Source organism: Corvus moneduloides, chromosome 19, assembly GCF_009650955.1.
Source record: "Corvus moneduloides isolate bCorMon1 chromosome 19, bCorMon1.pri, whole genome shotgun sequence".
Lineage (NCBI taxonomy): Eukaryota > Metazoa > Chordata > Aves > Passeriformes > Corvidae > Corvus > Corvus moneduloides.
In genome coordinates, this window is record NC_045494.1 from 10,914,087 (window position 1) to 10,937,045 (window position 22,959).

Below are 22,959 nucleotides of genomic sequence, written 5' to 3' on the forward strand. Positions count from 1 at the left end.
GTGGATGTAGCACCTGGGGACACGGGTTAGGGGTGGCCCTGGGCACTCTGGGGGAACAGGTGGACACGATGACCTTAGAGGGCTCTTCCAAATGGAATGATTCTGTGATCCTGAGGTACTGAAACACTCCAGGCACCACATGATGCCGTGGAGAGGAGCAAATGCCTTGCTGGAGTGTGTCTGCACAGGGGTGCAGCCAGAGCTGGGGTCTTCTGGCAGTGCTCCGAGCTGGCCAGGCCTGAGAACATCCCAGCCCAGCCCTGAGTGTCAGCCCTCGGCTGTGCTGATGTTCTCAGTGACTGGGCAAGTTCTGAATTTTCCCATTGCTGGGTCTGGCTTTGCAGCATGTAGCTGTAAGCCCTCCTGGTTCCCCACCTGCAGGCAGACCTGGCAAACCTGTACCTGAAGGCTGGGCTGAAGAGCGTGGGCTCCGTGTTCCTGCTGAGCGACGCGCAGGTGGCGGACGAGCAGTTCCTGGTGCTGGTGAACGACTTCCTGGCATCAGGTACAGCCCTCGTGCTCTGCTTTCTCCTCTCCCCCTCTCCAGTGGGGTTTTGCTCCTGGTAGCACCTGGAATTCTGGAATAGACAGAGGGGCAAAGGATGAAATGAGCTGGAAGTTGCATGGGTGGAGCGCTCGAGTAAAAGCGGTGCCCGGGCCTCCCTGGGGAGGGACACTCCATCAGCTGGGACATTTCTTGTCTTTCCCTTGTGTCTTGTACCCGTTTTTCCATATGTCTTGGGATTCTGCACATAGCTGCTAAGGGACAAGTCTGCTGGGATATTGCAGCTGGGGACAGAGCGAAAGGAATGTATCACAGGTGAGGAGTTTCACCGGGGGATCTCGTGCATCCACCTCTTGAATTAAGGTTGTTTCTGGACACTGGGTTTGACTGGAGTATCTGCAAGCTGGAGGATGAAGCAAAGCCACGGGGTGGCTGTGTCAGTGTGTGTCACCTGGCTGCTTATCCCACGCCAGTCCCTTCCCTGTTGTTTTTCCAGATGCATTGGGGTTTTTGAGTTGCTGCTCACCCAAAGCATTGCAGGGCACTCGGTGTCCGTGCCAGCGCTCTGTTTTGTGGTGTGTGTGGATGAGCATCCCTGTGTGCTGCGGTTCCCAAGCCCCTGGGGGTGCAGGCTGTGTCACCAGGACCACGGAGGACACCTGGAGTGGGCATGTCCCCATTTTCCCTGGCAGATCCCTGCCACTGCCTCCCTGCCACTCTCTGCCTTGTGAATCAGGTGGGGAAGGCACCAGCTGGGTCAGGTCCCTGCAGGGATGGGGAGAGGTGAGGAATCAGCAGCACAACTGTTTGTGAGTAGCTCCAGAGGTGTGGCTGTACATTGGTGGCCAGATGGCTTCAGCAGCACACAAGCTCTGATGCTCTCCCATCTGAATCAGCTGTGATGATTTTGTAATCGGGAGCAAGGACAAGGTTTGATGTGGAGGGTGGGGAGGAGTTCCCACCAGCTCCTACATGTGGTGCAGATGCACAGACACCTGATAACTGAAGGTGAAGCTCAGGAGAGAGCTGAGGTTCTTCAGCCTGGAGAAGAGAAGCTCTGGGGAGACCTCAGAGCCCCTTGGAGCCTAAAGGGGCTCCAAGAGAGCTGGAGAGGGACTTGGGACAAGGGTCTGAAGTGACAGGATAAGAGACAATCCTTCCCTGTGAGGGTGGGAGGCCCTGGCACAGGGTGCCCAGAGAAGCTGTGGCTGCCCCTGGATCCCTGGAAGTGTCCAAGGCCAGGCTGGACAGGGCTTGGAGCAACCTGGGATAGTGGAAGGTGTCTTTCTTACTTGTTTCTCTTGTTATCATCATCTAGAACAAAATATGTTCTAATCTTTTTGATAAATGAGCAGATTTCTGATGAGTGTATTTCCCTAAGTGATTCGTGCTCATATTGAAAGTATCTGACTCAGTAATGATGATTTTAATCAAATCAGAAGCCAGAAAGGAAGTGAATATGTGATAAATTAAGGAAACAATAATAAAAATAATAAGTTGGTTGGGTGCATTTTTGGCAGTCAGCTGCTTAACTAGTAAATTTTAAAAGTTTTTACGAGATTTTTAACTTTTAAAATGTTTTGGGGATCTGAGAGTTATTTGGCCACTGCTGGAAATGGCCCTGAACAGCTGCAAAAACTTTTCGTGTAATTAATGCATTTGCAAAACTACAATGATTTTTTATCACTTATGGCATATTAGGGATTTGAATGTTTCTTTTGTAATCTAATTAGATTGCAGAGCTAAAAAAAAAAAAGGGATTTTCTGTACTTTGACTCTATTCTATGTTCCCTTCCCTTGTGTTTCATAAGGATGTTTGCTCTCAGGGGTGTTTATTTTTCAGCACAATGACCTTCTGTGCCCCTTTGCTGCTTCTGGGGCCTGGGGGTGCCTGCTGCAGTGCTTTTACCTGAGGAAGGGACTTCCCTGAGCCCCTGGAGAGGGAGGCAGCAGCTTCCCTTTGCTCTAAGACTCCGATGACATCCAGACCTGTAAACCCAAATGTGTCCCCTTCTCCTAGGGGAAATCCCGGATCTCTTTCCTGATGATGAAGTGGAAAACATCATCAGCAGCATGAGGAATGAAGTCAGAGGCCGGGGGCTGGTGGACTCCAGGGAGAATTGCTGGAGGTTTTTCATCGAGCGCGTTCGGCGGCAGCTGAAGGTGAGGTGGAGCAGGAGGGGCTGGTGCCGAATGATTTTTTGCCTTTCTCCTTTTGTATATTCTCTGTGTTCTTTACACACACCTTTGTAGCCTATTATTGCATTAGTAGCTGGTCCCAGTACTTCTCCCAACTTTTTCCCTAGGCAGAAACACAAAACCCATTCCAGAGCCCCAAGCCCCAGGGGGTACAAGGCGCCTCTCCTATCTTGGCTCTTTTTGGGAGCCAAGGCCAAAAACAGCTCTTCGAGACACATTTGTGTGAACAAAGTTTAGTTTCCATCTGAGGGGGGAGGATTTAGAGAGGGGGGAAATTCTCTCACCTCTTAGGTCTCTAATTGGTGATTTTTGTCAAATATGCCAATTTGCTAAACTTACAGAACTGTATTCACCCCAGCTGGGGGTGGGCATTGTGTGGACATTTTCCATGTCTGCGCCTGCAGGCCTCCAATAAATAGCCTTTCTGCTGCCTCCTGGACTAATATTATCTCCAAAGTGTGGTGTTTTATTTCCAGGTTCTTGAAGGCATCAGGGTTGGTGCTCCCCATCCACCCTGGTGCAGATGTGTGGGGTGGAGATGCTCTGGGCTGCCCCGTGGGGAGGTTGGGCTCCAGCTCTCAGGGGTGTTTATTTTTCAGCACAATGACCTTCTGTGCCCCTTTGCTGCTTCTGGGGCCCGGGGGTGCCTGCTGCAGTGCTTTTACCTGAGGAAGGGACTTCCCTGAGCCCAGGGTTTGCTGCCTGGTGCTGGCATGAAGGTGCACTCAAGTGCGGGACACGCCGTCTGTGTCATCACCCGGGGGCCTTTAGACAGCACAAGTGATCCAGCACAGAGGCTGCTGTAGCTGGTGGGGTGGGATCCTCCCTGGGAGGGGGCTGCTGGAGCCCGAGGTGGGCTGCAGGGGCAGATCCCAGCCCTGCTCCTCCTTCCCTGCCCTCGTGTACCCCGCAGGTCGCGCTGTGCCTGTCCCCCGTGGGCCCCAAGCTGCGCCTCCGCAGCCGCAGGTTCCCGGCCCTGGTCAGCTGCACCACCCTCGACTGCTTCCAGCCGTGGCCCCGGGAGGCCCTGGAGTCCGTCAGCCTCCGCTTCCTGCGGGACATGGACACCCTGCAGGTGAGCAGCCAGCACGGTTCCTGCCAGGGGACCCTGGGGACAGGGCTGGCCACAGCCAGGAGTGGCTCCGTGTCTCACACCAGGTGGGCACTGCTGAAAGGAGGGTGAGGTTGCCCTCCAATGTGAGAGATTGGTTACGTGAAAAGGGACATATAGATTCGGGATATACAGATTCTTTGCAGCTTTCTGATCTGAGAAGCTGGCTACGTGAGAACGGGCACATAGACCCTTGCAGCTAGCTGAGCAAGGTCTCATAAGACAATGCACCACACATCCTGTGTAACAACTGAAGTTACAGAATATTACATGTATCTTGCTCAGTAACTGAACAACCATTGAGCCTTACTGCTGAACTATGGGTTTATTTGCAGAGCCAGCAAGGTTAGGTTTTGGCAGTATAAACAATAGACATCTGTGGTTAGAAGGCCAGGGGAAAAGGCAGAACTGCTGACCACGAAAGGGGGTCTAAGGAGGGGTTTAGAATCAGCTTAATCGACGTGAACCACTTAGAATGCGCCGTTACGAATATGCATAAAGCCTATTATTGTTAGTATATAAGGAGTTCTGGTACAATCAATAAATTGGATTCCTGCTGATCGCTCATATTGAGCGTCTGGGTTTCCCCTCTGTCGCGACACTCCAACACGTCCAGGACAGACACACAGCTGGTGTCTGTCCATCACTGGTAGCACTGAAGTGCGTTGAACTCAACCAAACCAAACTTGAGGCACGTTCCAGGTTTTTTGGAGAGGGTTGTGGAGCTCGGCAGCAGAGCCACGGGCCCCACGCTCCTGTGTGCCTGGTGTGTTACTGGGTGCTGGTGGCACTGCCAGGGAAAGGACGGCTCTGCCAGCACAGAGGGAGCCCCAAACACCCACAGAAAATAATCTGCTGCTCCTGAGCACTGCAAGGAACACACACGCTCTGCTCTCCCCACTTGAGTCTGAGCCTCTGGAATTCTCAAGGGCAAAAATAGGTCAAGTTCCCAGTGCTGACAACCTGCTATTAGAATAGAGATTCGTTTCTGTTTATTTAGTTTGTCTGGGCAGGATTTAGGAAGAATAAAGTCTACAATGTTTCTTTTTAGGAGTGTGCACTTTTCCCATTTGTACAGAAGAAAAGCCCAAATTTATACTTATAAGAGCTGTTATTTTGTAGAGAAATTGCTTGGAGTAAGATAACGTGTGAGATAAAAAGATATCAAAAGAGGTATAAAGTACACGAGCAACAAAGTTATTTTAGAGAGAACAGTGAAAAGGGATCAGCTGAGGTGTTACATCCCGGATTGTGCTGCAGCAGAATGAAAAGTTACCAAATTCCTTTCTATTCAGCACAGACCTGCGTTATATATAGTTTTCTATTTAAAACAACTTCTCCTCATCTCCCCATCTTCCCTTTAGGATTCAGTGAAAGATTCAATAAGCAAATTCATGGCCCACGTCCACATCAGTGTCAACGAGATGTCCCGGCTGTACCTGAGCAACGAGCGCCGCTACAACTACACCACCCCCAAGTCCTTCCTGGAGCAAATCAAACTCTACCAGAACCTGCTGCTGAAGAAGGACAAGGATTTAAAGGCAAAAATGGAGCGGCTGGAGAATGGCCTGGAGAAGCTCAAGAGCACTTCTGCACAGGTCAGAACCCTTTGGGGTTGGTTTTCCTTGTTTTCTTGTCTGATTCGAGGGAGAGTTTTACAGGGAAAAAAAAAATTCTGCTGGATCCTGGCTCTAGTCTGGACTTGAGCTGGGTTTTTGGAGGAGCAGAAGTGATGCTCTGTGCTGGAAAGGAGAATGCAGAGGTGTGTGTCCAGTCTCTGCTGTTTGGGGGTAACTGAAAGATTTCAGTAAATAAAATGAGACTGGGATCCAGCTGACTCTGCCATCCTCTTCTAGTGGTTAAATTTCAGCTGGGGTGATGAAACAGCTTAGGAAATACAGGACAGTCAGTGATTTTTGGAGCTGCATCCAGGAAATCTACAATAACTTCAGCAAGACTCTTTCAAACTAAATAGTGCATGCTGTTAAAATGAGGCTGATGTTCATTTCTCCTTCCATTATGCTATCCATCTTTAAAGAAAGCTAATACATGTCTGAAATGCACATTAGTCATCCCAAAATCCCCCTGCTAAAGACTCACACTGGCACTCTCCTCTGGCAATGACTGGAAGTTGTTCTGGGTATTTCCCAAACCTCTCTGCAGTGACATCTACGTCTGTTGCTGCACTCCCATTTTTCTCTCCATTTCATATCCTATTAACTCTCACAGATGTTTGCTTGCAAAGCTTCTACAGTGGCAAATGGGGCTGTCCTGAAGCTGCTCTGGAGGAGTGCAGGGAGGTTGGTGAGAATGAAGGACTGGCAGGTCCATCCCCTTCCACACACCCGCTCTGGGTAGCGCTGGGGACATCAGTCACGTCTGTCACGCTCCAGGGGACACGCGCCTGCCTGGGCTGATGGATGGGCTGGGCTGGTGCCTCTCAGCACTGATATCTCCATCTCCCTTCAAACAGCCTCTGCTCACAGAGCAGGGCACAGGAGGGCTGAGCACATGCCACGTCCTGTGCAGGTTTTAGCATCTCCTTTGTAGGGAAGGGGTAGCAGAGAGCGCTGGTGGTACCCACCAGAGCGACCAGGCCGTGCCCTCAGTGCTCACCTCACCTCACCTCACCTCACCTCACCTCACCTCACCGCTGAAACTGCAGGAAAAATGAAACCCCTCCAACAATATTTTTAGTGTTAGAGAATCAAGGCATTCCTTTATTCTGGCCAGGATGTGCAACCAAAATCGTTTCACCCACACATAGCCCAGGTGTGCAGAGAAAATCCTTCCATGACACATGGATTTGACCAGATTTTTCACAAACTTTATACAGTCAAAACCCAGAGAGATTCGTTGGTTCAGTGTTCATTGGTCCCAAGTTACAGAGTTCTTTGTATTTGGTTTCCTGTTGGTTACAGATCTCTTCACCTCTGATGCTAATTAGGTCCTCGTTCCTTGGTTCTCTTATCTCTCTTTTCCCAGTCCAGGTGTCTCTGACCATGCCAGGGGTGATGTTTGGGGTTGATGTTCATTAATGGCCGTTGACAGTCATTGTATTTTGTGTATCTTCTGTGCTACTCCCAGTCTGTTGAGATGTTGAGTTCATCAGGCCTTGCCTGGTGGAGAAAGGCCCTGGAAAGAAACTTTAATTCCCTTTCCCTGGGGTAAACAAACCTGACTGAAGTTAAAAAATCAAAAATTTGAAACTTGGTATATTTTCCAACAACCTGACCTCACCTGACCTCACCTCACCCATGCAGGCAATAGTTCTGATGGACCTCTGGGGTGCTGCTGTTTTTTGAGGAGTCCCCAGTGGTGGATAAGATGGATTAAGTTTATTTTTTGGGAGCAGCTGATATGAAACGAATCTTTTGAGAACAAGTCCCCGGGTCTGTTGTGACTCATGGGAACCCTTCTGCATTCTTCAGGCTTCTCTTCAGTGGCTGCTGTGTGGGCAGGGCTCACTGATGAGCCACAAAGCAGTGGTGGAGGACTTGGAGGCAATGGGAAGGATGGGAAAATCAAATCACAACAAGGGTGAAAGAGCACAATGTTTGTGTCTGGTTGGGGTGAGGCTGGGGTGAGAGGTGCCTCCTTGTGCAGGTAATTAAGATGCAGAGCAGTGAGGACAAGTATGTCAAATTTGAGTTTAAAATTAGCACTGGGGGCCTAAAATTAAACACCTAAATTACCAGATGTGCGCAACAGTCAAATCTGCTGTTGATTTGAAAGCAGAGTGTGGATGTTTGTCAGGACTGGAAATCACACCAGCATGTTCAATCTTGAATATGGATTTAAAAGGCTGAACTTTACATTCACCCGTGGAAATGCTTGGTCTTGGGGCTGAGGAAGTGATGAGTCCTCTCTCTCTCTCTCAGGTGTGTCATCTGCAGGTTGTGCTTCGGAGCGATGTGCTGGGGGTGGAGGGGCATTTTCAAAGCAAAAGTGGAGGATTTTGATCCTTGGGTGTCACCTGGCTGTGTCTCTGCTCTGAGGACTGGCGCTCAGCACTGGTGTTCTCCAGGGTCCTGCTGCTTGGTACCATGACAAGTTAATTATGAGCTTTGTGTGTTTCTGTGGGCTCAAAGTGGCCTCAGCACGAGGGGCTGTGGGGCCAGGAGCTGCAGGTATTTTTGACTTTGCTGTTCCAGTTTCAAAAGAACCTCTCTGCCTCCTTTTACTGTGGTCCCCTCTACCCTTTTTTTGTCCTTTGGAGATTCGGACACCTTGATGCTGTTGACCAACCTTCCTCCTCCAGCAATGTTTCCCATCAGCTCATAACCATCTCTCCCTGCAGACAGAAGCATCCTCAGCACTCAGGGGAGCTGAAGCCTCCTTCCTATTAGGACATAATGGATTGGGAAGACGTGTGGGATGAGTCATTTGTTTTTCAGAGTGCTGTGTGCCACCAAGAGGTCAGCGCCCATTGCTGAGTAATTCTGAGGATGGCTTTGGTTAATATTGCATCACTGGATTCCAGATTCGAGCCTGGCTGGTGCTATCAATTAATCGCCGACCTTTTGATGTATTTTGTGTTCTTGAAACAAGGCAGGGACAATCAGATAAAATGAGTCTTCTGGGAGCCTGCCCTCCAGGTTTTCTTCTCTTTAATAATTTTTCTCATGCTGTTCTGATCGTAGGCAAGGGCTTCTCCCTTCCTTTCCCTGATGAAGTCACAGCACATTACCCTTGAATTTCTCATTTGCTTTGCTCTTTCGCTTTCCACCTCACATTACTAATTGCTTATCAGATTGTTCTGCACTCAGGAAGCTGCTCACAGGTTTCTTATGGAATCACAGAATCCAGAATGGTTTGAGTTGTAAGGGACCTCAAAGTTCATCTCATTCCACCCCTGCCATGGCAGGGACACCTCCCACTGTCCCAGGCTGCTCCAAGCCCCATCCAGCCTGGCCTTGGGCACTGCCAGGGATCCAGGGGCAGCCACAGCTGCTCTGGGCACCCTGTGCCAGGGCCTGCCCACCCTCACAGGGAAGGATTTCTTCCTGATATCCCATCTAACCCTGCCCTCCTTCAGTTTGAAGCCATTCCCTTTTGTCCTGTCACTGCAGGCCCTTGCAAATAGTCCCTCTCCTGCGTCCTTGCTTTTTTAAAATCCTGACAATGTCTGCAGTCATTTCCCCTCCCATTGCTGCATGTGCTCAGCAGGGCATTGTCTGTTCCCCTGGGCTGAGCTTACCCTGCTCTTTGTGGTGCTGTTGAGTGCCCATGGATTCTAATCCCCTGCTTGTTTTGTGCTGCTCATGTAAACCCCAGGAGCTCCCGTTTGTGTGAGTATCCAGCACACAAAGGCTGATTTCTGGGCAGAAGGTCACAGCCATATCTGCCATCAGCAGAGCCCACTTCAATTTCCTGCAGCCCCTGAGACGTGGAGCTGAACAAGGAGCTGCCGCTGGGTTTGTCACACGAGGGGATTATGTGCTCACGTGAGCCCAGATTTACAGCTGTGCCTTTGTCCTGGTGAGAGCAGTCCCACAGTGCCAGGCAGCAGGGGATGATGATGGATGGAGGGCATGTGGAGAGCCCTGAAAAACTGCTCTCCACGTGAAGCCGATGCCAAATGTCAACAGCTTCAGTTTGTGGATTGCAGCCTGTGCTCTCCCTTCTGGTATAGCCAAAACGAGTGTCTGGCTTCCCTTCCTGTGAGGATTTTTGTGTGGGTAAAGATGTGCCCCAGGAGCTCTGAGTGAACCTTTATGAGCCTGATATCAGGCAGCAAAAGCCTCTGCGGTCTGCCCAGAGTCTGGGTAAAGTCACTGAAACGGGGATTTTAGCAGGAGGTTTTCTGCCTGCAGGTGAGAGCCTGTGTGAGCTTCCCCCTGGGCAAACGCTGCTGAGGGCTCCTGCTGTGAGCAGGGTGTGAGGAGCTGCCACCACGGCCCTGCTGGTGGCCTCCTGGCTGCCATCTCAAGGGGACATCCCTTCTCAAGCCCATCTGACATCACATTTAAAGCCCCTTGAGCCTCAGAGCTCTGCCAAGGGCTGGAGCTGTCAGCAGATCCCAACTGCAATCTTCCTGGGGAGAAAAATGGTGTTACGAAGGAATTGTTCCCTGGGAGGGTGGGCAGGCCCTGGCACAGGGTGCCCAGAGCAGCTGTGGCTGCCCCTGGATCCCTGGCAGTGCCCAAGGCCAGACTGGATGGGGCTTGGAGCAGCCTGGGACAGTGGGAGGTGTCCCTGCCATGGCAGGGGTGGCACTGGATGGGATTTAATGTCCCTTCCCGTCCAAACCATTCCATGGCTCTGTGATTCCTGCCACAAGCCTGCAGCACCAATGGTTTCAGAGCAGGTGCTGCCCCTGCCCTGTGCCTGGGGCCCAGGCTGCAGGGGTGGGAGGGTCAGGGTGTGCCGGGGTGAGCAGGAGGCTCGGGGAGTTCCTGGGGCACAGGTCCTGCTCCAAACCTCCGTGTGCCTGGGTTTGCTGGTGGCAAGGCTGAGAGGCTCAAGTGTGGCTGAATTGCAGCCCTTGTCACCTCCCCAAGGCACAGCACCTGCACACCTCTGTCTGGGGGGATGTGACATCAGAGCTCGTGCACAAAGCTGAGGGTTTTGGCTTTACAGTGACAGAAGCTCCCTGCACGTGCCTGGTGTGTGATGGGGCTCCTGGGCTGTATGAAATCATCCCAAGGATATCTGAAATATGCTTCCTCCTCCTTCCCACTGGATCCTGCCCACAGCAGTGTCCGTGTTGCCTTGGTCCCTCTGTCCGGGAGCAGGGCTGGGTCAGCTCCCAGAGCTGTGCATCCTGCTGGAGCTGGGCTCTCTGATGGGCTCCTCACTGCTTCCAGCCTGCTCTGCCATGTGGACCATGTGTCCCACGAGCAAAGGGAGCAGCAGGCTCTTGCCAGCGGCCAGAAATGCTCCCCTGTGCTGCCAGGACTCTGCCTGACAGCCAGGCCCTCCCTGCCCTCGGGTCCTGCTGCAGGGTGAGCCCGTGCTGGGCACTGAGGAGCAGGCAGGGCAGCCCAGCTCCCACACACGTCTCTGCCCTGCAGGTGGATGAGCTGAAGGCCAAGTTGGCAGCCCAGGAGGTGGAGCTGAAGCAGAAGAACGAGGATGCTGACAAGCTGATCCAGGTGGTGGGTGTGGAGACAGAGAAGGTGAGCAGGAAGAAGGCGGTGGCCGATGAAGAGGAGCAGAAGGTGGCCCTCATCGCCCAGGAGGTCAAGCAGAAGCAGAAGGACTGTGAAGAGGACCTGGCCAAGGCTGAGCCTGCCCTGGCAGCTGCCCAGGCTGCTCTCAACACCCTCAACAAGGTAGGGTGAGGATTCCCGTGGGAACCCAGTGTTTTTCCTCTGCACTGGGGTAGAGGGGCTGTGTCATCTGATGGCACAAGTTCTGGGCATTGTACTGTCCCTCCTCCAGCTTCCTCCCTGCTGGTGCAGACGTGTTTAAAAAAAGATTGGATGTGGCACTCAGTGCCATGGTTCAGTTGACAAGGTGGTGTTGGGTCATAGGTTGGACTTGATGATCTCAAAGGTCTTTTCCAACCTGGTTAATTCTGTGATTCTGGGGTTCCTGGTGGAACTCAGACCACCCACGAGGCTGGACCACTCATTGCCACGGAGAGGAGCAGGCAAAGCTGGTCCGAAGGAAGATGCCATTGGGAAAATGTGTAATCAGGAGATAAGCATTGCTCTGATTGCCGGAGATTGGTTTTGGGAAGACTTTTTGTACCTTGGAAGGTTTGTCCTTCAAGCATGCTCCCGGGGTTCCCCTTTGGAGCCCGAGACTTTGAGATGTGGCACTCAGTGCCATGGTTTAGTCGATGAGGAGGTTTTAGGTCATAGGTTGGACTTGATGATCTCAAAGGTCTTTTCCAACCTGGTCCATTCTGTGATTCTGTGATGTGCCTGAGAGATGGACCTGCAATTTGCTTTGGTCTGCAGTTCATGCAGTGTCCTGGGGCAGCAGCAGCTGGAAAACCCACAGTCACAGCAAGGCCTCAAAACATGGCTCCATCACAGCCCTGCTGGGGGACAGGAAAGCACCTTGGAGTCATCCAGAACAGGGGTTCTGTTGGATTAGCCTTTGGGAAGGAGGTAGCTGTGCTGCAGACACGTGTGCTCTGGGTTTCCTTCACGGGAGGGAAAGGATTGTGCTAGAGGAAAATGTTTGTCTCTCCATTAGTTCCAGTTTTGTGCTGGAGCTGTGGAATCTCTCATTAGGCAAAGATGGGGAAAATGCTGGGATTTTCTCCAGGGAGCTGTAAAGCAGCAGTAGCAGAGCAGTGGAAGCCACAGTCTCCTTTACCTGCTGACTGGGAATGTGTCAGAGAGCCCGACCTGCTCGCTGACATGAATGATCAACAATGTTTGTATGTGTTTGTACAGCTTCTTCCCAACTATCTCAGTCATCTTCCTTGGGCTGCAGGGTTATTTGCAACATTAATAAGGAAAACAGTGAGAAAAGCTGTTGAGTACAATCCAGTAATGAATCCATACAGTCAATGAGGGTGTGGATGCATGGACATCTCTGTGACACTGCAAAAGGAGAGCAGCCATGGCCACTGGGACATGTCCAGGCTGTTTCCTCCTCATCAGCTGCACCTTGAACCCACCTTGATTTCTGCTCCTGTGTTTGTGCTGGATTATCCTTCTGATGCTTTAAATACTCCCTTTTGGTGCCTCCAGAACCCTCCGTAGCCACACTGCTCTCAGGACAGCTGGCCCTGCTCAGCCTTGGCAGGGTTAATTCTCTCTGTGTTCCTGACAGTTTAAAGTTTCCTTTTCCTTTTCCTTTTCCTTTTCCTTTTCCTTTTCCTTTTCCTTTTCCTTTTCCTTTTCCGTGGGCTGGCTCAGCCTGACTTTGGCTGTGTGGGTGGGACCTACTGCAGCCCCTCTGTCACCTGCTGTAATGCCTTTTGCGGGGGCTGGTGGCAGTGAGAGTGACTGAGGCCAACTGAGAAGCTATTTAAAGTGTTATGGAGAGATGATAAGTCCGTACATATATGAGATAATTACAAATATATAGAAGATAACTGAGGTCATTATTACATGGATCATGATGAATGGCATGTGGGTTGTGACAGACCCAGTGCAGAGCACCTGCAAAATAAAAATCTGCAAAGCCAGATGTGATAGCGAGTTTGAAGAGTTGGGAAATCAGGAGTTAGAGACAAAAATGCCCTTTTGGCTCCTCCAGTGCAGTTTGGCTGCTTGCCCTGTGAGGGTGCCTGGGCTCCTTCTCAGCTGCTGCTTTCCCTGAACCCTGAGGGCTGCAGGATGTGGGAATCAGAGGATGGCTTTGGCATTGGCATCTCAGCTGGGGTAGGAGGGAGCATGAAGGGAAGCTCTGAAGGTTGTTTTAGAGGGCCTGGGGGTTATTCCTATAGGTTTCATTCTTACTTATCCCAATCTTCTGAGAGGGCATAAAGCTTCCTGCTCCCCCAGGAGTGTGGGGAGGAGCAGTGTGCTGTGCTGGCCCCAGGTGGGATGTCAGGAGCAGGGAATGGAGCAGCTGTGCTGCAAACAGGCAGAGCAGTGATCTAAAGGGAGCACTGCTGGGGCCGAGAGGAGCCCAATTTATCAGATTGATAGCCTGGGAGCCTGACTCTATTAGTGGCAGAGTGAAAAGAAAGCCCATTTGTTTTTATCTAACAACCTTGTTTTCCCCTTTTCAGACCAATCTGACGGAGCTGAGGTCCTTTGGGTCACCTCCTTCTGCTGTCAGCAACGTCACCGCAGCCGTGATGGTGCTGACGGCCCCGGCAGGGAGGATACCCAAGGACAGGAGCTGGAAAGCAGCCAGAGTGGCCATGGCCAGGGTAGACAGCTTCCTGGACTCCTTGATCAAGTTCAACAAGGAGAACATCCACGAGAACTGCCTCAAAGCCCTGCAGCCCTATTTGCAAGACCCCAAGTTCAACCCCGAGTTCGTGGCCACCAAGTCGTCAGCGGCGGCCGGGCTGTGCTCGTGGGTGCTGAACATCGTGCGCTTCCACCGCGTGTTCTGCGAGGTGCAGCCCAAGAGGCAGGCACTGGACAGGGCCAACGCCGAGCTGGCAGCAGCCCAGGACAAGCTGGCCACTGTCAAGGCCAAAATCGCCGTGAGTGCCCCTGGGGGAACCCGTCCTGCTTGTCCCTGCCTGGGGGAATCCTCTCCTTCAGGCAGAGCTCAGCGCTTGTGTCCTTAAGCAGGGGTGGGAATCCAAAGGTTTGGGGGGTTGTAGGGTTTTCTCTCCCTCCTGGTGCACTGGCAGCCCCAAAATCCAGCCCTGTGCTGGGCTGAGCCCCCAGCGTGGGCAGCAGGGGAGGGGAAGGGGGGGGGTTCTGCCCCTCTGCCCCTGTGCTCAGGTGAGACCCCACCTGCAGAGCTGCCCCAGGCCCTGCACAGGAGGGGCCTGGAGCTGCTGGAGAGAGTCCAGAGGAGGCACCAGGATGAGCAGAGGGATGGAGCAGCTCTGCTCTGGAGCCAGGCTGGGAGAGCTGGCGGTGCTCACCTGGACAAGAGAAGGCTCCAGGGAGAGCTCAGAGCCCCTTGCAGGGCCTAAGGGGGCTCCAGGAGAGCTGGAGAGGGACTGGAGACAAGGGATGGAGGGACAGGACAAAGGACAATGGCTTCAAATTGAAAGAGGGGAAATTGAGGTTAGAAAGAGGGAAGAAATTGTTCCCTGGGAGGGTGGGCAGGCCCTGGCACAGGGTGCCCAGAGCAGCTGGGGCTGCCCCTGCATCCCAAGGCCAGGCTGGACAGGGCTTGGAGCAGCCTGGGACAGTGGGAGGTGTCCCTGCCCATGGCAGGGGGTGGAACAAGATGATGTTTAAGGTCCCTTCCAACCCAAACCATTCTGTGATTCTGTGACAGTATATTGCTGCTTTCATTTCCTCTGTTCTTCTCCAGCCTTGCTTGCACCTGAAGAGGAAGGTTAAATATGAATCCTTATTAGTCCCACCTAATTTTTTAAATTTTACCTCTACTCCTAGGTCCTCAGAAATCCCATCATCTCACACCAGTGTGTTCCTAGTGTGCTGCACAGGGCGGGGGACGGGGGCTGGAGGCTGATTCAGTGCTGGGAGCACAGAGCTGGGCTGGCTCCACACCCAGGCTCTGGTTTTGCAGGAGCCTCATTTGTCACGGCACAGCTCCCTCACAACACACCGTGGATGTTATTTGGATTTTTGCTCCTTTTAAAAAAAAAGTTTAAAAAAATCTCTGAATAGAAGAAATTCCAGCCTGATTGAAAATGCATTTCCACGGAGGGTAGAGTGAGGCCTTTATCGTTTTCCTTCAGAAAATTATCTCTATGTGAAAACACATCCTGCTTTATCCTGCTTTTCTCGCTGCTCCCTCCCAGCACGATACCTGCTAAGAACAGGCTGTGGGAAGCAGCTGCTCCAGAACCTGCCTGGTTTTAGGGTGCTTTGGGATCTCTCTTTGGGAGTGGGATCCCCTTCTGTGACCCACAGCAGGGGCAGAGTCCCAGTGAGTGACCAAGGGGCAGCAGGTCCCTCTGCTCCCCTCACCCCTTCCACCAGCACATCACCCTGTTAGAAAACACATTGCTCTTTTGATGTTTCCAAGGGCTTATCGTTTCTTAAAATGCTTACTACACTTTTTAACTAAAAATACAAAAAACTGGTGCTGAGCTCCTGCTGCAGATGAAAGGAGGCACCTGGAGCAGGGCTGGATTTAGAGGGCTTTGGTGTCCAATTCTCCCACCTCAGATGTGCCATACAGTGCTGGGGAACTTTTTTCATCCCTTTATGCTTCTCTTTTCTAAAGCTTTTTATTCCTGAGTTTTTTTGTTGTTTTTTTTTTTTTTTTTTTTTTTTAAGGAGTGGGATTTTATTAAAGAAAATTGCAATATTTGGGGAGATTACTGGTGCTCCTCTGGCATGCACTGACAAACCTGCCTGGTTTAGGGGCCTTCTCCTCTCTGCAGATGGGGAATGATGCAGGGTAGCGTGGGAGGGATGTGGAGGTATATCCTTACTTATCTGGGATATCTTGGAGAGCTTCACTGCTGTGTGGTGATTCATACCTGCTCACAGCTGGGCCCCAAGCTGCCACATACTCATTTGTAGTAATAAATGAGAACATTCTGAATGTCCAAAACATTAAGGACTTTCTGTCTTCTTTGCCTGCCTGGGAATTCAGTGCTCTGCCCCTGGGGGCTGGTGGAGGTGGAGGCTGTTCACAGCACACAGCTGTATTTGTATGCCCCTGGTGGGGTCCTGCTCTGTCCTGCAGCCCAGATCCAAGTACATATTCTATAGATCCTCAATTACCACATCCTGCTTCTATAGTGGAATATCATCTATACGAGCCTTTGTAGGCTCACAGATCCAAATGCACACGGGGACAGAAACTTTTGGTGTTATTGTTCCAAGGCAGGTCAAGGTGAGGCTGCTTTGTGTTTGCCAGTATCCAGGAGAGCTGCAGAGATCTCTAATATAATCCTTTTTCATTTTTTGGGTTTGTTTCTAGCGTGTAGCTCGGTGTTAAAGTGATTTACAAGCAGTTTAGCCTTAAGCAGTCTGCACCGGGTGCAGATAAAATCAATTATTACTTCTCTTATCAGAAGTGAAATGCTCCAAGTGCTTGTGGGAGCTGTTGGCTTGGTTTAGATCCCCGTGTGAGCAGCTCTGTCCAAGCAAAGGGCTCTCCAGCTTTTTCTGCAGCTGCTTTGGTCTCTTCCTGCCCCTCCCAGCCCAGTGACCTGCAGGGGACATGGCACCATCTCACTGGGGGCTCCTGGCCCATGCTTGAGCCAGCTTGAAGAGCAGAACCATTTTATTGAATGACTTTTTATATTCCTTGCTGGAAGCAGCGTGAGGGCATAGCTTGGAGATGGTTCAGGCAGAACTGCAGGAGCCCCTTGGGGATTTGAGCAGGACTTGGGGAATCAGCAGAACCTCAAGGGCTGGTCAGAGACAAGGGGCTGTAGCATCAGGAAATACCAAATTTGGGTTCCTCAGCTGCCTGCTCGTTGCTCTGCCATAGCACTTGTCATCAGGGCTCAGCCAGAAACCCCAAATAAATCCATTTTGTGTGTCCTTTGCCTCTGCTCTGTGCCAAGGCTGTGAGTCCCAAGCAGTGGCACAGCCCAGCCCAGCGCTGCTCCGTGCTGGCTCCCAGTGCCAGCCCGGGGTGGATGAGCTGGGCTGGGGCTTGTCCAGCCCTGCCACAGGGCAGGGCAGCTCTGGACAAGGGTTTGTCTCAGGATCACAGGATCCCAGAATGGTTTGGGCTGGAAGGGACCTTAAAGATCATCCCATTCCACCCCTGCCATGGGCAGGGACACCTCCCACTGTCCCAGGCTGCTCCCAGCCCCAGTGTCCAGCCTGGCCTTGGACACTGCCAGGGATCCAGGGGCAGCCCCAGCTGCTCTGGGCACCCTGTGCCAGCCCCTCCCCACCCTCCCAGAGAGCAATTCCTGCCCAATATCCCATCCATCCCTGCCCTCTCATCAGTGGGAAACCATTCCCTGTGTCCTGTCCCTCCAGCCTTTGTCCCCAGTCCCTCTTCAGCTCTCCTGGAGCCCCTTTAGGTACTGGAAGGGGCTCTAAGGTCTCCCTGGAGCTTTATCCAGGTGAACACTCCCAGCTCTCCCAGCCTGGCTCCAGAGGAGAGGGGCTTCAGCTCCTGGAGTGTCTTCATGGCTTTTTGGACTCCTCCAACAGCTCCCCATCGTTCCTGAGTTGTTAAAACCGTGCTGTTCCTGACTTCCTCCTGTTTTTCATGTGCAGCGCCTCAACGAGAACCTGGGCAAGCTCACAGCCAAGTTTGAGAAGGCCACGTCAGACAAACTCAAGTGCCAGCAGGAAGCTGAAGCCACAGCCTGCACCATCGCCCTGGCCAACCGCCTGGTGAGTGCCAGCAGGGCAGCTCTGGTGGCACAGGAGGGAGGGGCCAGGGCTGGGCTGAGCCCCGTGCACACAGCATGCTCCATCCTCCCGTGGTTTTGGAAATGTTTCCTGCACTGCAGCAGGTTTCAGTAAGGAAAACGCTTTTGCAGTGGCTGTTTCTGTGCATCAGGGCAGCTCTGCTCGTTAAGGTGCCTGGCTCTGCTGCCATCACAGCTCTCGCCTCCTTCTTGGGCCTTAAAGGTGTGAGCAGGTGCTGATGGGCCAGAGCTCTATGAGTCAGAAGTGGTATCATAAAAGCAAAGGTAGGGACTCGCCTGTAGCTTTACAGGTCTTGAAATGGCAAGAATTGGAATGAAAAGCTCTCTAAAAGCCTTGGTGTCCTCCAAGTCAGAGTCCAAAGGCATTTAGAGAGGGGCCTGCAAGGAGCTGGAGAAGGGTTTTGCATCAGGAACTGTAGTGACAGGACAAGGGAGAATGAGGAAAACGGAAAGAAGGGAAATTTAATTTAGATATATGGAAAAATCCTTCCCTGTGAGGGTGGGCAGGCCCTGGCACAGGGTGCCCAGAGCAGCTGGGGCTGCCTCTGGATCCCTGGCAGTGCCCAAGGCCAGGCTGGACATTGAGGCTTGGAGCAGCCTGGGACAGTGGGAGGTGTCCCTGCCCATGGCAGGGGTGGCACTGAATGGGCTTTAATGTCCCTTCCAACCCCAACTCTTCTATGACACCACATCCCAGGCCAGGCCACATCTCTTCCCCACCCCATGACCTGGGAACAGCTTCCAACCTCAGCAGTTCTGTGATTCTACACTGCCCAAAATTCATCATTTCTGCAGTGTAGGCAAGGAACTCCTCGCATCCCAGGTTCCTGCCTTGCACTGCACACCATCTCCTGTGTCATCCTGGCTTTGCTCTGGGAACAGAGCCTGACAGCCCTCACCGATGTGCAGCTCATTTGACATTCAAGAAGTGTCACTGGTGTGGCTGTGGGTAGAAATAAGTTCCCAGACTTTGAAACAAACACGTCTGAGGTTGTATAAAGAATGTAACTGAAGATGGAGAGCGATGCTTTGGATTGACAAATGAACCTGGGGGATTGAGTCCAGTGCCACATTGGCATCTCACGAGCTCCTGGTGATTTCTAAGGAAGAGGCTTCAGGATCCAAGGGCCAGGATCTGTGCACCAGAAAGGGAGGCTGGCTGCTGAGCAGTGTTTGTGAGTGGGTGTGCGCTAATGCAGAGGAGGAAATCTAGTGGTGACAAATGCTAAATAACGTGTGCAGGGAAAACAAACTGTAATCATGCAGTTACATGGATAGGGCCTAATTGCACCATTATCACTCACAGAAGAGCTCTTGGAGTTGTTGCAGAGAGTTCTCAGGAACAGCAGCGTGGCACTTGACAGGAGGAAAAAAAGACAAATTGAATATTATTAATTGGTAGAAAAAACCTCAGGAAACAGAAGTTAAGCGTCATTGTATCGGGTCTGTCAGTGCCTACATCCCACACGTGGTTACCCTGTCTGAGAGGGCTGTGAGCAGCCTAGGAAAGCTACAACAAAGTGTGTAACCACTTCCACATGAGAAGAGAGGGAATAGATTAGGGCTGTTCCCTTTGGAAAAGGTGTAGAGGGGATGGATGCGACAGAAGCCCCTAAAGTCATGACTGGTGTGCAGAAGGTGGATGGGGAATGGTGAATGGTTGTTCATGTTGACATTACCAAAGAGCCAAAGGTAATCGAAGGAGTAGCTTTTAATTTGCTGCTTGCTAAATAAAAAGAATTCCAATGACTTCTAGGATCTGAGGTGGGAGACACCTGGGATGTCTGGAACGTTTTAAAACTGGCAGTAGTGTGTGATCCAAGCAAAGGAGAAGAAAAAAGCCTCTAGGACCTAAGGAGATAGAAAGTAACCTGAAAAAATTAATTAGGAGCATGGAAGCACCTCTGAGTACCGGGAAAATCAGATCAATAAAGACTTCTTGGTGTTAGAAGGGCTGTGGGAGAAAGATGGGAGTTGACCTCAAGGAGATTGGAGGCGAGACTTATGGATGCTTCATCTATAAAAACTACAAAGGAAAGGTGCAAGAACTGGGCTCTGCCCTGTAACTGTAGTTGAGATTAAGGATAATTTATGAATGATCCTTAAAAGTGACCAATAACTTAAAAGCAGTGCTCTGCTTCTTTTTCAAGAAGTAGGATAAGATGAGATATGTGGGCTGAGACCAGGCCCTGTCCAGCTCCAGCTGGACTCCTGCAGGTGTCCGGAACAGAGGAGGAGCAGGGCAGGTATAGCCTGTGCTGCCTGATCCTTGTTATTTTCCAGCCTTCGTTCCACTGTAAGGAATATGGCTTTCCATGATAAAACAAACTTCCAAGGCTGACAACATAAATCTGGGAATCCCCCCACATAAAGAGGCAGCATTGCTGTAGATGAAAGAACTGGATGGTGTGGATATGGGAACCACAGGAATGGGATGAGGTTCAGTGATGCAAGATGCAGACCTGTGCCTATGGATTGAGAACAGATTGTTCCCCTCTGAACCAGGAGCTCAGTGCAGCAGCCAGGGAGGCTTGGATGTGTTGGATCAGGCTTTGCCCTGTGCATTGTGCAGCCCTAGGAAAGGCAGCTGAGGTCCTAATCCTATCATGAGTATCTTCCTAGCAAGGCTAAGGGGACATCAGCCCAGTCTGAGACCAGCAAAAGGCACTGGGGAACCTCTGCAGCTCTGTGAGGATGGTGGTGGCTCATGTTGTGCACAGCAGCTCAGCTGGGGCACATTTAGGGACAGCTCTGAGGTCGGGTGGGACAAAGAAATCCTGAGGCTGCTCTTTCTGCTCCTGGGAGGGGTCAGACTTCCCAGAGGCAGTTTTCCCTGATCCAAAGGGGCGGTTTGGGCAGGGCAGAAAGGCCATCAGAGGTATTTTTGCAGGTGTCTGTTAGTTCTTGTGTTCATCAGAAGAAACTGATTGTCTGGAGAAGCCGTGGCTGCCCCTGCATCCCTGGCAGTGCCCAAGGCTGGACTGGACAGGGCTTGGAGCAGCCTGGGACAGTGGGAGGTGTCCCTGCCATGGCAGGGGTGGCACTGGGTTGGCTTTAAGGTCTCTTCCCACCCAAACCAGCCTGTGGCTCTGTGATTCCATGAGTCATAAACGAGCTGGTGTGCAGGGGGTCGCGCGGCTCCACAGTGGTGATGTCGACTGTCTATAAAGAATTGTAAAAATAGTCCCAAGTGATGGAGGGGTGAAACACCAGGTAGATAAATGTAATGTAAAGTACATTGGTAAAATTAGGTTGTATTTCACATGCCCTGTAAGTGATGCTGAGCTGATTGTTATCACTCAGGAGTGAAAGGATGGAGTTAAGAGTGCTGTGAGCTCTGTGCTCCCGAGAGCAAAAAGCCCTCACCAAACCCAAAGCCCATCTGAAACCGGATATTAGGGTTTATTAGGAAAAGAAGGGAGAACAAAACAGAAAAATCCCCATCTTGCTCTGTGAATACCTTCTAAATAAATCTCGAATGTGCAGCATGACCTCCGCACCCTCTGCTGCACCTCAAAGGCTGGAGGAGAATGGGAAATGGTGCAGAGACAGCAACAATAAAAGGAACCAGATAATAAAGATTGCATCAGTCGGTGCAGATAAAGATTGCAAGGAAAATCAAAAGGCTGCTTCTTATGTGAGGAATTATTGAAGAGGCTAAAGCTCTTCAACCTGAAAAGAAGACAGCAGAAGGGTACCGAGGGCTTGGAATCCTGAGTGGTGCAGAGAAGCTGGTGCCAGCAGGATTGTTCCCTGGTTTTGCACTGGACAAACGTTTTAGCAATTGAGAAGTTCAGGCAGCACATCAAAGAATGTACTTTTATACAAAGAACAGCTGAACTGTGGATCTCTTGCCCACGGGATGCTGTAGATGCCAAAAGTTGGGTTGATATCCACAGCAGCTTAGGCTCGGTCATGAAGTCAAAAATCATCAGTGGCTGTTAAGCACAAGGATACAAGCTCTGGGTCAGAAGGTCCTGAAGTCTGCAGCTGTGGGAAGCTGGAAGTTGTGTCCAGAGCTGTGCTTGTGTGTACAGTGTTCCCAGGCCAGGGGCTGCTGTCAGCTGCAGGAGGCTGCCCGTGGGTCTGCCCTGCAGAGCCTGTGCTGAGGGGTTTCAGAGGGGAACTCAGTAACTTCTTGGCTTAAAAGATCCTGGCTGTTTATCAGGGGATATGGAGGTACAAGGGTGGAAGGAGAGCTGTTTGATCTGGAGTGAAGCAGAACCAACCACGGGAGCGAGTTTGTGTTGGGAATGTGAAGGTGGTGCTGACTCTTGGCAAGATTCTGCTGGAAACAGGACTTGGCCAGGTTGGAAGGTGTGACAGTGAAATTCAGTGAGGGTCTGCAGGTGTTGCCTTCCCATGCTGGGGATCTGCGTCTGCACAGCAGGTTAAGGTGGCAAAATAGCCAGTTTAGGGGAATGAACTATTGGAGGTGTTGCCAGGGCTTGTCACAGGGATTAGTGTCAGAGCTGGGCCTGTTTAACACCGAACAGGGGCCTGGATAAATGGACAATGTCACACCAGTATTCCTTACATGGGGAGGCTTGAAGAGGAGAAGGATACAGAGGAGGTTTTAGTGGAAATGAGAAATATGAAGAAAAATAACCATAAGTTCATGTGGACTGTGGACTGAGGAAGAAAAGTAGAAGGTGCTGGTTGGCCCCAGTGGCCTGGGAGCAGAGGGGAGCTGTGCCTGCTGTGGATGTGCCCAGAGCTGTACATGGAGAGAGGTTTCTCCCTGGCAGCAGGAGGCTGATTGTGAATTTCACCATAAGATCTGGCATTCTCCATCTCAAACCCATGAGGTCAATTCAAAACTGGGTTGGGTTTTTCTGGCTTGCGAGCTGAAGGCTGCATTCCATTCCTAATTCCAATGGTACCCCAAAAAGTACTGATGGCCAAATAAGTGATCTTTGCATGTAGAGGTAAATTATTTTACAAGGAGATGCTGAACCTCATCAAAGCCCCGGCTGCACTGCCTGGACATTGGATGCTGATGAAAAATAGGTGCAAGAAAACATTTTTTTGACAGAATCTGAAGGGAATTGTGATCAAAATCCCACGTACCTGGTGTGATAATAAATTGTGTGACATACTGAAGGCTGTGGAGAGGAGTGTTCTGTGTGGGAGACGGTGTAATGACGTGGGAATCTGTGGCATTAAGGCAATTAACAACTAATGGGCTTAAATGCTTCTGTAATCCTTCCCTGCAAGGGTGGGCAGGCCCTGGCACAGGGTGCCCAGAGCAGCTGTGGCTGCCCCTGGATCCCTGGC

General features: G+C 51.4%; 1 protein-coding gene across 5 annotated transcripts in view; it reads left to right on the forward strand.

The window, feature by feature from the left end:
• Positions 1 to 22,959, forward strand: part of DNAH9 (dynein axonemal heavy chain 9) — a 149,585-nt gene that overhangs the window by 58,198 nt on the left and 68,428 nt on the right. For all 5 annotated transcript variants that reach the window (XM_032129150.1, XM_032129151.1, XM_032129152.1 and 2 more), the window contains 7 exons: positions 382 to 505; positions 2,526 to 2,668; positions 3,618 to 3,779; positions 5,180 to 5,413; positions 10,832 to 11,092; positions 13,459 to 13,884; positions 17,525 to 17,644. In XM_032129150.1, coding sequence (XP_031985041.1) covers positions 382 to 505; positions 2,526 to 2,668; positions 3,618 to 3,779; positions 5,180 to 5,413; positions 10,832 to 11,092; positions 13,459 to 13,884; positions 17,525 to 17,644 — 1,470 coding nt within the window. The remainder of the gene's footprint in view (positions 1 to 381; positions 506 to 2,525; positions 2,669 to 3,617; positions 3,780 to 5,179; positions 5,414 to 10,831; positions 11,093 to 13,458; positions 13,885 to 17,524; positions 17,645 to 22,959) is intronic.